General features: G+C 39.9%; 1 protein-coding gene across 5 annotated transcripts in view; it reads left to right on the top strand.

The window, feature by feature from the left end:
• Window positions 1-10,673, top strand: part of TUSC3 (tumor suppressor candidate 3) — a 369,252-nt gene extending 358,579 nt beyond the window's left edge. For 4 of the 5 annotated variants that reach the window (XM_075565925.1, XM_075565910.1, XM_075565918.1 and 1 more), the window contains one exon: window positions 10,269-10,673. In XM_075565925.1, coding sequence (XP_075422040.1) covers window positions 10,269-10,284 — 16 coding nt within the window. In that variant the 3' untranslated portion in view covers window positions 10,285-10,673. The remainder of the gene's footprint in view (window positions 1-10,268) is intronic. The other variant, XM_075565901.1, reaches the window with a different exon arrangement.
• The last annotated feature ends 4,158 nt before the right edge of the window (window positions 10,674-14,831 follow it).

The following is a 14,831-nucleotide window of genomic DNA, read 5'->3' as shown; positions in this document are numbered from 1 at the left end:
TAGTTTTGGATCTTATTTGAGTCTAATTACTAATATTTGGACTCTGCAGCGTTCTGTTTTAATTTTCGAGTATGACTCCTTAATAAAGTGTTTTTTAACAAGCTCACCATACAGTATCTATGCATATACCACACCCTTTCCAATACACTTGGTTCACCATTGTGTACCGATTCTGTGATTGTTATGGTGATAGAGTGCTCTCCATATAGGGGTCATTTCCCTCCCTGTTCATTAGTATAGCAATACTACAGTATGTATAAACAATGTAAAATATACCTTCTGTTTAGTACCTCAGTTCTGTTACAGAAGCTGATAAAAAAAAGAAGGATACAATTGTTGATGAAGAGAGAGATACTAAAAATAAAAATAAATACACAATTCGCCCCAAACATTGCCACTTGAATTTCTCCTGTAATACCCAAACATTGTTTTTTCTGTATATAGTTATTCCTTACAACCAACAAAAGAACCCTGTGCAGCAAATTTGCTTCGAGCAAATTCAGTTCCTAAAACTAGGAAAACAAAGACTTGGAACTACTTGAAAACACCTCAGCAGGCAAATGAACTTTAAAACAAAATATTAAAAGTGGATCTTTTATAACTCCTACAATGCCAGGGAGCCTGCAAATTTTTGAAAAGCAATGTCTTGCAGGCCCTTCGAGCACTGATGCAAATAATGAAGAAGAAGAAAAAAAAATGAATCTGTATTTTGCCCAATAGCTACATACACAACTCCATATAGCTCAAGGTTATCAATCAAAGAACTTTCTAATGGAACCTTATTTTATTTCTACTGTTTTAGAAAAATGTAATGCTAAATTATAATGACAACTGGTGCAATAGTGACATTTTTCCTAAATAATAAATATTTATATTATTGCTGTAAATAAATATTATACAAAATATTCAAGGAACTTTATGAATCACCATCAGACGTCTCAAAAGTTACAAAATGTTTAAAGACCTTTGGTGGGTATAGACCAATGCAATGATGCTTCTGTATCGCCACTGAAACTCACCTTACAAAAATAGGCAGTGACATCCAGAACATTGAAACTAAATTGTACTACTTGCTTGGCCTCTCTGCTGAGTCTAATACTGATGACCATGCTTTGTGTATCTTAAGGCTCTGTTCTGTGCCCTTTTCACATGCAGAACTTGCAGAACTTGATGGGCAAACTAGTCAAAATCCAGTCTGCAGATGTTTTATCAATATCCGATATGCTTAAGAAAATCTGAAGGCGGATTGGGCACTAAAAAGTTGGGGTGGATACATCCTAATCCACCATGATTCTCTGAAATCTCCCATAGAATGAGAGACCTACAGTATTTTAGTGGACTCTATATATACCCTGAAACTCTCTTAAAATAACATATGAGAAACACCTGTGCTAAAAAAAATTAACACACCTTAGATAACTGGGAGACATGCTAATGCCATTTGCATAGTTTATTTCAATGACTCACACCCCACACTTCCTAAAAGGATTTCATAAGACCTATATTGACAAGTGTAAAGCAACCTGTGTGGAAGGGGGGTTCTGGTATCATGCGCATCAGGATCAGAACCCACAACCTCTGCTAATCAGGGAAGCAACTCTAGCATTGACTTAAACCAGTTGCTGGGTAGCTCCATTGTCACAGCATAATTTTGAGTTCTTCTTCTCACCCTTAAAGCCCTTTCCCCCTGTCTTCCTTTGAAAGCCGATCACTTCCACTTCCTGGTTTCCAGTTCATTGTACATTGTGCACAAAAAGGAGCACATCTGAGATACCTGGGAGATATGTTAATAGTGTAATTGTGCTTGCTCAAAACATGAAGCGGACACTTAGGACGGAGCCAGGATATTGAATCACTGACCTGAACCAAGAGTCCTGAATGAGTATAGCAATGTAAAGGCAACAGGCAGAGGTCAAGAAGGTGGCAATTAATTGGAGTTGGGATCACAGACTGGGGTCGGAGTAGGCATCAGAAAATCTGAGTCAGGGTCACAGGCTGAGGTTAATGCTGAATGAATGCAAACAGGTACATAGCTGTAAACTGGGAGGAACCACTAGGAAACCATGCTCTGGCAACTTCCTGGAGGAAGTCCAGCCTAATTATAGGCAGGTTGCAGTGCATCCTTAGTGTAGGCAAGTTGCCAGTAGCCAAGATTGCCACTGCAACAACAGTGTGGGTGGATGTGTAAAGTCAAGCACTGGAATCGGCACATGCACGCAAACTTGGACGCAGACCATACCAAAACCTGACAAATAGCTGAATTAGCTACAGGTATCTGAACAATATGCTGTGACAGTTGAGCTACCCAGCAGCTGGTTTAGTTCTATGCTATAGCTAGTGCCCTGAATAGCCGTGGTTGTGGGTTCTGATTCTGACTCTGGGGCATAATTGATTGGATATACCATACAGTATGTAGCGCTTAGAACACTGCTAAAAAAAAGTCTCCCTCTCTCCTCCTCCCTGTCCATTGGAGTAAACCCATATTTCAGGATCTGGAATCCGCAAAAAAATTCAGATTTTTACAAATCTGAATACATCTGAGGATTTTCAGTGAAAGGAAAAAAAAAACACATCTGCCTTTTTGAGACAGATTTGTGGAAATTTGCAAATGAAAGGAACTTGACAATTTGCAGGGGATTCAACCACATCTATTGGTGATTTTATTAAGCAGTAGAAAAAAAGAAAAACCATTTGTAAGATCTAGGCGGTCGGCCTACCTTATTTTCACTCCATCTGGGCTTCAGTTGCATGCAAGAAACAAGATCGCAGTGCTAACATAGTGAATCAGTCCTGAGGGTAGATCGCAAATGAAAAATTGGTTTATGTAGTCACTCGACCCATATATAATAGACTCTCTCCAAGCTACTTTTTTATTGCTTAGATGCAGTGGTGGGATTCAGCCGGTACGCACCGTTTTGTGCTAACCTGTTCCTAGGATTTTTGATGTTCGCCGAACCGGTGCTTAACCGGCGCAGGGGGAGATGACATGCGTCGGTGGAAGATGGTAGGCGGCACGGGAGATGGAATGAGGCGGCGCGGGAGATGGTGTGCGGCACCGGGCTGAAAGTATTTGCCGGTAACATAATCACTTGAGTGAGAGTCATAGCAGGACTGCAGTGGAGGTGCGCCATCTAGCTGTCTGACCCAAAACTTCCTGTCTGCTGCTTTAGAGCACTCCTGTCCCCGTGCAGCTCTTTCCAGCTCTGACAAGAGATTCTACTACCGGATAATTTTTTAAGCCGGGGGAGCCCTCCCCGTGCCTGTGTCCACCAAGGTAGGCATGGAAGGGAGGACTGGGAGAGATGTGAGGGGGGCTTGGTGAGATGTGAGGTGGCTGGATGAGATGTCAGGTGGCTGGATGAGATGTGAGGGGGGCTGGGAAAGATCTAAGGGGGGGGGCTGGGAGAGATCTAAGGGGGGGCTGGGAGAGATCTAAGGGGGGCTGGGAGAGATCTAAGGGGGAGGGCTGGGAGAGATCTAAGGGGGGGCTGGGAGAGATTTAAGGGGGGGCTGGGAAAGATCTAAGGGGGGGCTGGGAAAGATCTAAGGGGGGGCTGGGAGAGATTTTAGGGGGGCTGGGAGAGATTTTAGGGTGGCTGGGAGAGATATAGGGGGGGCTGGGAGAGATCTAAGGGGGGCTGGGAGAGATCTAAGGGGGGCTGGGAGAGATTTTAGGGGGGGCCTGGGAGAGATCTTAGGGGGGGGGGCTGGGAGAGATCTAGGGGGGGGCTGGGAGAGATCTAAGGGGGGGGGCTGGGAGAGATCTAGGGGGTGGCTGGGAGAAATCTAAGGGGGGCGCTGGTCTCTCTCTTCCCCCCCACACATGCAGTCCTGTTCAACTGAATAAAATATTTAAAAAAAAACACATAAATATAAAACAAACACAAAACATCTCCCCTGTCTTTCTCTATACCCTCCCCCCACTCTCTCTACTCTCCTCCCCCCCTGGTGAGAGAAGCTGTTGCTAAAAAATTTGAATCCCACAACTGCTTAGATGGAGTGTGTAATACTGTATGTGGAATGAGTGTCTGAGTGCAACCATTTTTTTTTCAATCTGTGGCTTTATTAAGTAATCATTTTCTGTTTAAAATATATTTATTGTAGCAGACGTACACCTATCCACTCTGAATCTTGCATCTAAAACAAGTCACTAGTTTAAGAATATAATCCTAGATGATACATTTTCACCTTCAGCTACTGTAAATATGTTAACAAAGGACTTGATGACACATTATTCTTCCTTTTTCTATCACAGTCAGTGACACAAACATTCATGCAGTCTACTAAGAACATTACTTAGGCATTGTATTTGATTCCAACAATTTGTTTTCCCTCATATCCATCTACTTGTTAAATCTTGTTGTTCCTTTAAAAAAAAAAAAAACATTCCTGTGTTTTGTCTTGTTGCTCCATAGCTAAAGCACTACACATTTTCAAACGAGACTTCCTGCCTCTCATACATTTACTATATTATTTATTTATTTATTATTTATTTATTTATAAAATATTTTACCAGGAAGTAATACATATACATATATTTCTATTTAAAACTCTGCTGCTATAATCCACTCACTACCTTCAAACTCTATGTTTTTCTTCTAAAATATATTGTTGTACTTGCTATTTTTTTTATAACTCCCACAGATCCTCTTATCGTGTGCTGCTTTTGATATTGTCAATTACTCCCTGCTCCTGCATATTCTAAACTCTCTTGCTATCCACAACAAAGCTCTATCCTGGTTCTCATCTCATCCATAACTCCCTCTCCATGCTTCCCATAAAATTTGAGATCACCCACGAAGTTCTCCTCCTTACCTTTAAGACCCTCCACTCATTTGCTCATCATTTCAGATTTGATCTCTTGTTATGCCTTTGCTTGTCTCTTGCACTTTTATCATAACTATCTCCTCTCCTCCCCTTTCACCTGCACTGCTCTCTCTCACCTTAAACCTTTTTCCATCAGTATCCCTTACCTGTGGAACTCCCTCATACGTTTATTTTATTTATTTATAAAATGTTTTACCAGGAAGTAATACATTGAAAGTTACCTATCGTTTTCAAGTATGTCCTGGGCATAGAGTTAAGACAAATAATACATGGTCACAAATACAGTTACATAAGTGAACAGGGTATACATTTTATACAAGACATAGCATGCACAGTTAGAGATAATATATATTATAGGCATACTGTATGTTACAGACCAGATTAAAATGTGAGACAGCCTTAGATTTGAAAGAACCTTGACTGGTGACGGCTGTGAGTGTCTCCGGTAGGTTGTTCCAGTTTTGGGATGCACGGTAAGAGAAGGAGGAATGGCCAGATACTTTGTTGAGCCTTGGGAACATGAACAGTCTTTTGGAGTCTGATCTCAGATGATAAGTGCTGCATGTGGTAGAGGTGAGGAGCTTGTTCAGATAGACATGTAGCTTACCCAGAAAGTATTTGAAGGCAACACAGGAAAGATGAATTTTGCACCTAGACTCAAGTGATGACCAATCTAGTTCTTTGAGCATTCCACAGTGATGTGTGTTGTAGTTGCATTGGAGAACAAAACGGCATATTGAATTGTAGAAGATGTCAAGTTTGCTAAGGTGGGTGCCGAGCCATATACTATGTCATACTCATACATCATACTCAGTATATGTCAATCACCCTCTCTACCCACCTTCAAGACAAACCTTAAAACTCACCTCTTAAATTAAGCATTCCAATTGCCTGGACTCCTGTCTACTGTCTCACACACCTAGTCATACCAACCATTGTGGCCTAGCACTACCATATACTGCACTAATTCCCTCACCTGCTGTTTTTGTATGTCTCCCATACAAAACATAGAGCTTAGATTGTGAGCTCTCTGGGGCAGATATTTCCTTACCTATTGTCAGACTTTGTTCCACTTATTGTATTATAATTACCTGTGCTGTATTGTATCTTTGTAAAGTGCTGAGTACACCATGGGCACTATATAAATGTAGATATACATACATACTTAACAGTTTAACAAGCTGCCCAATACAATTTAGAGATTTCATGAATATTGCTGGTCTTCTTTAAGATTTCAGTAGTTATACCTTGTGGTACAATCTGGATTTCTGTCAATAGTTTCTACAATGCAAGCATACAGTACTGTGAAATAGTAGTTCTTATAATTTAATCAATCAGTATAATTTCTATAAGGAAAAAAGGTTAACACCACAATATTAGAATTTATCAAGAAGATAACATTTTTTTAATCTCATACTACATTATATCAGTGATTTTCCAATTATAATGATAAATAGCCAACCACCAGTACTCTTCAAACTACATTGTATATGTAAATTAGTAAGCAGACCACCACTGGGCAGGTATATGAGCAAAAACATAATCTTGAAGACCATGGCATTTTGATTTGCTGCAGTCTGTTATTCTTTTCAGATAGATTATGTGGATTCAGTTGAAAACTGTTAAATAGAACAGACAATTTACAAAATATGAAACATGTAAATACAGAAATGTCTTGGAAGAGCAAATATGTAATGTGTCAAAGTATACATCTGCCATACATAATAAAGCAATGAATTCAACGTTATAGATTTTAAAACCTATTTCTAAAGATTTGGACGGAAATTCTTTCACCTATAATATGTACATTTTTACATTTATGTGCTAATAGTCTAAAAATTAGTAATTTGTGAGAGAAACTCCTACAAGTCTTTTTAGGTAGTAGGCAGTTGTGTTTCCATTCATGAAATCATATTAATGTTGAACATCGGCATATGTTGGTATCCCTTTGTGAAATGTTGGTTATACTTTAGTTTGTAAACAGACACATAAAGGAGGTATGACTGGTGGATACGCTTGCGCTGCCTACGAGCAAGACAGGACCCCGGTACTGAGGTGGGGAAGTACAGAACCACGCACCCACAGCAGCAGAAGTGTGCCTGGCAGGTGGATTGTCAACGTAGCTGGGTCTGGGTTGGAGAGAGTGAGTTAGTCCTGATACTTGCCAAGGTCTTGGGATGGAGAGCTCAGAATTGTCAAAATCCGTTAAGCCATGGTCTGGGATTGGAGAGGTCAGAATCATAGGAGTCTGTATAGCCGGGGTCTGGGTTGGAGAGGTATGCAGAGTCGAGGGTAAGCCGGGGTCAATATCCAGAGGGGTTCATAAGTCAAGCTGGGTCGGTACACGTAGAATCCAAACTGCAAGAAAGACAAGACAGGAGCAAGGCACAACAAACGCAGGAGCTCAAGGCTACAACCAGTTATGCTCAGCAAAGCAGGAAGGGAAGTGCAGGGTATTTGTAGCACACAGGAACCAGTAGCAAGGGAGGCGGAGCGGAGGCGCGGCCTCTGCGGAGGCAAGGATTGGCTTAGAGACAAGTGGGCTAGATGAGATCTTGCCACTCAGCTGGGAGCGGTACATGGCGTCACGTGCTGGGGAGCAGTGCATGGCGTCACGAGAGAAGTGCGGCGCATCCGAGGGGGCAGAGCTAAGATCCGTGGTAACTTAGAAGAGCTGCGCGTGCATGCTCTGTAAGCAGAGCGGGGGTGCACACACGCCACGCGCTGGTGCCAGAGTGGAAGTCTGTGTGGTGACAGGTAAGGAGGGAACACGTCGCAAAGGACGTGTTCCCCGATTCCTTACACTATCACATTCCCCACTTCCTTTTTTGAAGTCAGTTTCTGCCCACTGTCTTTTTACTAGTTTACAATTTATATTATATCATGCAATATAACACCTTCACATATTCATGGTATACTTATGGTCTTGTTCTCAATTTTCTATCTGTTTCAGCTTTACTTTTCCCCCAAAAAAATTGTTGTTCTTGTTAGCTGGTATTTGTACTGTAATTTCGAGATGGTGTGAAAAGGAATATTTTGACCTTTTTTACCCAGAGCCTAGTTCAGTTCTTAGGTTACAAATAAATCCAAAGCATCAAATCAAAGTAAAAAAAAAAAAAAACATTAATTCAATAAACATTACTCCTATTATTATGAACACAAGCAATTATTTTAATCATTAAGCAATTATTTAAAAATAGTAGAGAATATGTTACATAGGTCATGCTTTCACTAGGGTAACCATCCTTGCCCCGGCTCTAAACGAGATTATATTGAGTTGGATATATATATGGCAATGCTCTGTGTCTCATACCTTTTCAGGGTGCTGTGTCCACGCAGGCTGGGAGTAGATATGCTTATGGAATAATGAAGGGCGCCAGGAACCTTTATAGTACAAACAAGAGCTTTATTGACTGTCGTCGACAATGCTCAAACATTGACATCATCCACAATAGACATACTTCTGGTATCTTCACAGTGTTTGTGCTATTTATATTTCCCCTAGTTAGCATCCAATCTTAATGGGAGATATTTAAGCTTGTTACTGTTACTATCATCTTCTGCGTAGTGTCCATAACTCTCCGTATCAATTGAACCCATCATTATCCTGGTGCAGAGCACTGTTTTCAACTCTTGGGCACTTTGTTTCTGAGGTAACATTGGGCTTCCTAGCAGGTCTGACTACGTCCCAGGGCTACTTCATGGATAACCCCAATATGGCAACATTAGAGACAAGCTCTGTATCTGTGCTCAGAAAAGTGCATTAGAAGCCATAATATGCTTATGTAATATATCCAAACGTAACATCAAGTCCACATGAATTGCATGTAGTTTATCCAATAAAGACTTGCTTGTGAGACTAGTCAGATAAAGCTCCAATTAGAGAGAGGAATAATAAGAAACCAACACCTGGGACCTGACTGTTCAAAATAAAAAACAGTTGGACCCCAGATTATAGCTTCATAAGCAGAAAACACTCCCATGGGGCCAGACAAGAACGTAGTAAAGTACTATAGTAACATTAAGACAGTATGAATGAAAGTACTCACACTTAGCAAATAGTCCTGTATTCAGCGTGCGCCTGTAGCATGAGGGTTATTAAACCGCTGTATCCATAGGAGGAAGGTGCAAACAGTGCACTGCTTGTGGGATGTAGGGAAAAGAACACAATGGTGGCTGGATCACATTTGAATAAAAATAGCTTCTTTATTCAGGATCTTGACAAAAACAATGTTCACATGGCGCTGTAAGAGGTACTCTGACGCGTTTCGGGCTCCCTGCCCTTTGTCAAAGAGTCTTTTCAAACGTGATCCAGCCACCGTCGTGTTCTTTTATCTACATCCCACAAGCAGTGCACTGTTTGCACCTTCCTCCTATGGATACAGTGTTATAACCCCAATATTATATAGCTTACCTCTTTGTGAGCCAGTAAACGTCTGTAGTAACATTGCTATAGACGCTAGCTGGATGGGACACTTTCCCTAACTATAAAATAATAAAACAGGAGTAAGGCAGTCTCGCTATACATTAACTATACATATAAACACATTTACATTATTAACAGTGAGGCCCCTTCAACTGTCACTCCCACAGACCCGAGATCTAGAACCTTTAGGGCAGTCTTATATACTCTGATGGTGACATCACTGATCACCGACATAACATGGGCAAGTCACTTTTTACCATTTGATGGGTGAGAGATGTCACCCTGTGTGAGTCCAGAGAGTTAACAGATTAGGGCCATTAACCCCTCAACTCAATAGTAGTCCCAAAGGGGGTTACATTAGGTTTTGATTTCAGCATATTTTCTTATATTTTAAAGTCCAGGCTCTGATATGTTATAATACAGAAATGTTTCCTACTTTGTTAAATGGTAAACATATTCTAAATGTTTATTTTACTTTGCTTTTTATCTTATGTTTTTCACTGTTAAGTTTTTTTTCTGTGAGAAACTATAGAATGGTATCATTTTGTCACATTGTGTAGGATCATTTTTGAATTATAGCCAGTTAAATTAAACTTACCGTAGGACATTACAAATGTTATAAAATCTCCTATTCAACTTAGAATCGTTTAATTATCTCTATTAATCATAAACTGATAGTAGTATTAACATTTCTAGTTTTCTTTTTGGTTTTGTATCCTTAATTGGCTAACAAATATGATGTTTATATTAATTTTAATCTTTAATGTTCTCTCTTATTGATCTACATATATATAGTTCCATACATCAACTATATTGCATTTTAGTACAATTAATATCAATAGCAGAAATTCTGAAACCTTACTTAAAATAACTTCCAATATATTTTAACAATATTTAAGGCATATCATTTATTTATTTTAAAACCAATAGTTTTTTTAAAAAATAACTTGTAAATGGTAATGTATTATAAAACAGACGTATTTACTGATAACATATTCTGTTTTGTGTGTTTCAGTTTTTTAATTAAATGAAATATACCAGGATTCCCATGATGTCAAAATGTATACTGAAGATAAAGTATTCCAGACGGTATCCATGGCTGGTTAATTACTTCTGTTTTGTTGGTTTGTGTACTGTTCATATTGGCTTTTAGTATTATAGAATATTAATGTGTGTTTTGCTGTATTTAAGTGAAAATGTAATTAGAAATGTGTTCCAAAAGCTTTGGACATTTATGAAACTTATCTTTAATATGAAGTAGTAAAACTTGTAATTAAATGCTGTCTTAGTATAAAATATGTTAAGCCTTTCTTTTTTATTTAATATGAAATATACATTTGACCTGAATTGTACAATAAGATTCATCTCTCTTTAAAAAAAAATATGGAGGTTTAAATAAATAAATGTGGTAATATGTATGGAATACAGTGTGTTCTGCTCTCTTTTTCTTTCCTCTGGTAAGGTAGCAGGCCTTGAGTTCTTTATTCCTCGTGCTGATGGTTACATTTTTCCAGATCTTCTCACCAGCTGGCGCTAATAATGACTCCATCCACCCTATTCCTACTGCGTTTAAGGGTACCTACTGAAACAGGGGTGCTGTAGAGAGGAAACTTAAATAACAATATTAGCAGCAACAGGTATACATGTGGTGACCTTGATAAACCACACCAATATAAATACAAGTCCTATATTTGATACAATAATCTGCTGGATGCTGGAAGAATTGTGGATTATTTAACACATGCTATAGAATAATGAACAGTACTTTACTCCCTTGTGAATACCACAAGTCTTCTCTTATTTACTGAAGATAAAATATAGGACACTTTTAGTGAATATAAACAGGTGCATTATTATATGGAATTACCATGTACATGTTGTCATCGTTATCCAACGTTTCACTTTACCACGAATGGCATATCCAACGCTTTATTTTCGACGTCTGAATGCGTCATCCAACGCTCACTGCCACTGATTAACATGGGACTCACTTTACAACAGTTTCACTAACCAGCGCTACTTCCAGAACGGATTCCGTTGGATAACAGAGGACTGCCTGTACTGTAATGGCAGACTGAATTTTACAGATCAGTAAATAAAGTTTACACTTATACTTTTTACACAGAGTTCTATGTATCTACTTATTCACTGCAACTACAATTGAGAATGCATTTCTGCAACAGGACACGTGTCTATATTTTAGGTGAATGTGTGCCTGAGCTCAGTGGATAAATACAATAAAAATCCTTAAATATGATAAAACATGAATGCAAAATTTGAAGTGTGACTCCCAGGAATCACATGTGGGGGAGAAACCCCCCCACAAATAGTGCAATTTTGTGTATTCTTAGGTACAGTAGAAGATGCACTCACAGATTAGCTGGATAAAGCAGGCATGTATTGCACATAAACTTGGCAATCAGAAGTTAGACTTTGGGAATATGACATCAGGCCTCAGGATAGAATGGATATTCTACACCCAATTATGTTAAAATGGTGTCCAGGATCACTTTAGGCTTGTGGTTATATCAGAAATCCTCTCCAGTATGGCATAGAGAGAGAAAGAAAATGGACATAGTGCAAGTATTGCTTTTTATAACAATTAAAAGAGTAAACATATTGTGTCAAACTCACATCCTACAGGTAAAAAATAGGCATTGAGTCCACCCAAGGTCACAGTGTGCACACTGCGGCAGACCTCCACCGATGCTCCAATCCAAATTCTTCCTCTGCAATGGCAGGTATTCTATGCTAGCAGCGCTAACATATACAGGAAGAAGGAGGGCAGCAGACAGATGTCCCAATAGACACAGGGGGGGACACACAGCAGTAAAAAGATGAGGCCCTACACATTTCACAGTTAAACTGCTTCCTCAGGGGGATCCGCATAATTGTGCTATAGAAGCTCCAGATATAAATAGCATGCCGTTCCATGACATCATTTTCACAGATACAATTTACAAAACTTCATACAAAACAAACAGAACAACCCTGTAGGAGACTAGTTCAGAGGTACAACCAGGGAGACCTGTTTGGGGAAAATAAACCATGGCTTTTATTCAGCCCGTAGCAACAAACAATACATCTTTAAGGAAGTACACAAATGAACAAATAGTCTAACCCTTTGTAAGGGCTAACTCACTTCCCTGTCCTTAACTGCAGGCTGGGAGGTTAGGCCACCTGCCAACCTCTGATCCCAAAGTCCAAAGAGGCACCTTTAAGCAGGGGGCTCTTTATGTCAGTCTCCGGGTTTGCTGGGTTCCAGGGTCCTCTGCGCCCTGGAATAGAGGGTCTGGTTCCCTGGGAATCTCTTCTGGCAACACAGTCCCTCTGTGCTCAACAGACCAGGCAGTTTGTGCAGCACACATTAAAACCTGCTTGATGAGCCAGGTGGAGACTGGCTAATTGTCTCTAGCCATAATTAACCAGCTCCCTGCTGAACTCAATTACAGACAGGCTCTGTGTGTGCTGCATTTTAAAACCGGGGAAAGGCCCTGTCACAAGCCTCTACAACCAAAGCTCAACAGCTAATCAAAAAAACAGAGTTTACAAAAAGGAAACTAAGCTAAAATACAACGGAAGGTAACTCAATATCATAATTAGTATCTAGTTGTATTCCACACTATTAAATATGTCCTAAATAGGGACCAATCATATGTAAAAGTAAAAAAAAAAAAAAAGTCTCTGCAATAATGATCACTGAAACTTCCCAGATACAATTTGTATTTAAATATGTACGTATAAATATATAAAAATAATAATAAAAGCATGGAAGGCAACTCACTTGTGCAAATAATAATGAAAAATATAATAAAAATGCAACATACAATATTTAAACGTGTACAAAAAAAAATTGAGCTTGGCGCTTAAGACTGGATTAAACGTTAATAAATCTATACTTAGACAAACAGAAGGAATCCGCAAACATGCCTGATAGATAAGAGGGTATTTATGAGACCAATAAAATTAACTCAGAGAATAGAGAGATTGGTCGGTGCTTTGAGACACTATCAAGTATAGCACAAAAGAAAGAAACAAGAAGTCTCAAGATTAAGCACTCAAAATATTCCTAGATAAATATTCAGTTTATTTGGTTCAATTATAACATATTAAAACATATAAAACCAATGAGATGGTACCCCACAATAAGCATATAAAGGTGCCTTACAACCACTTCAAGGACACAAGTCAAAAACCTGCATACATATTAAACAGTAATACTGCTAAAGGTATATGATGAAACTCAGGGAAATATGGACCCTGTGACACCCTGACCGGCCAGTCAATGATATAAACCTAACCTAAGAGAACACAGTACAATGACTGATGACTAGGTAACATGGACACACCATACACACAAGAAAATATGGAACACAAGTGTGGGGTAAATCCTCAGAAATAACAGAGAAACGAGTGTTTGTACAAATAAAGCTGAATGCTAATAGTCCTTGCTCCACATGTAGCAACTGAAAAGTTTCAAAGGATCTTCTCGAGGGGTAAGATGTTAACCTGGTGGCTCCCTTGAAAAGGGGGTATATCCCCAAAGTCACTCACAAAAAGTCTTATGAAGCACAGGAGGGGTAAGAAAATGTAAAATACGTATCCCCCACATCAGATGTTGGATGGAATGAAAGATCTGCTTTCAGAAGCCTGACTACTTCCAGTGGTCCCAAACCAAGAAGGAATGATGCCAGAAATAGGTCAGTTACAAAGGTCAGCGATAGCGGTTGGTGCATAAATTCTAATGCGTTGGTGTCCACAACAGCCCACACTCTACACGTGTTTCACCATTACAGCTTCTTCACGGAGTGTAGAAACAGCCGAGAGCCAAATGAAATAAAAAATAAAGTGGGGAGGATGGTCAGGGCGTTACTGACAACTAACTTTAACATGATAGGTTGAAATGCAGTTGAAATTGTTCACAGTTGCATGTGTACATGCTCCGCAAAACTCCAAACAGTTTTTGCACACACGCACATCATAGCGCCGCCCAGAGAGCCTGCTGACTCCATATCTTTGCGAAAACACCACTGCCAATAGGAAGGCACACAGTCGGAGGTACGCTCGGTATCCAAGGACGCCCAATATCACTGCACAGATGTGCAAGTGTATCCGCATATGTCACTAGGGCTGAACCAATCAGGAGAAACTCCTTCAGCACATCAGATGATTCCTGTGAATTACTCCGTCTCAGACAGGCTCCTCTCCACCCGCAGAGTCACTCCAGCAGCAGATGACATCCGCTCTTTACAGATATAAGAAATACAGCGGAGATCCTATAGCTCAGGCCTGCACAACTCGTAAAGTGAGAAGGGCCGAACTGCTCCAAGGAAAAAAAAATTGGGCCGCACGGGTAAAATCATCATCATCACCATCATCATCTCTCCTCCAGCACCTCATCATCATCCTCATATCTCCCCCAGCACCCCTCATCATCATCCTCATATCTCCCCCAGCACCCTTCATCATCATCCTCATATCTCCCCCAGAACCCCTCACTATCAACCTTTGCGATACTCCCCATCTATCTCTCATATCCCCATCTCTCCCCCTCACCCACACATATAATACTCCCATT

This window comes from Ascaphus truei, chromosome 1, assembly GCF_040206685.1.
Source record: "Ascaphus truei isolate aAscTru1 chromosome 1, aAscTru1.hap1, whole genome shotgun sequence".
In the NCBI taxonomy this organism is placed as follows: domain Eukaryota; kingdom Metazoa; phylum Chordata; class Amphibia; order Anura; family Ascaphidae; genus Ascaphus; species Ascaphus truei.
This window is presented reverse-complemented; position numbering and strand designations above follow the sequence as displayed.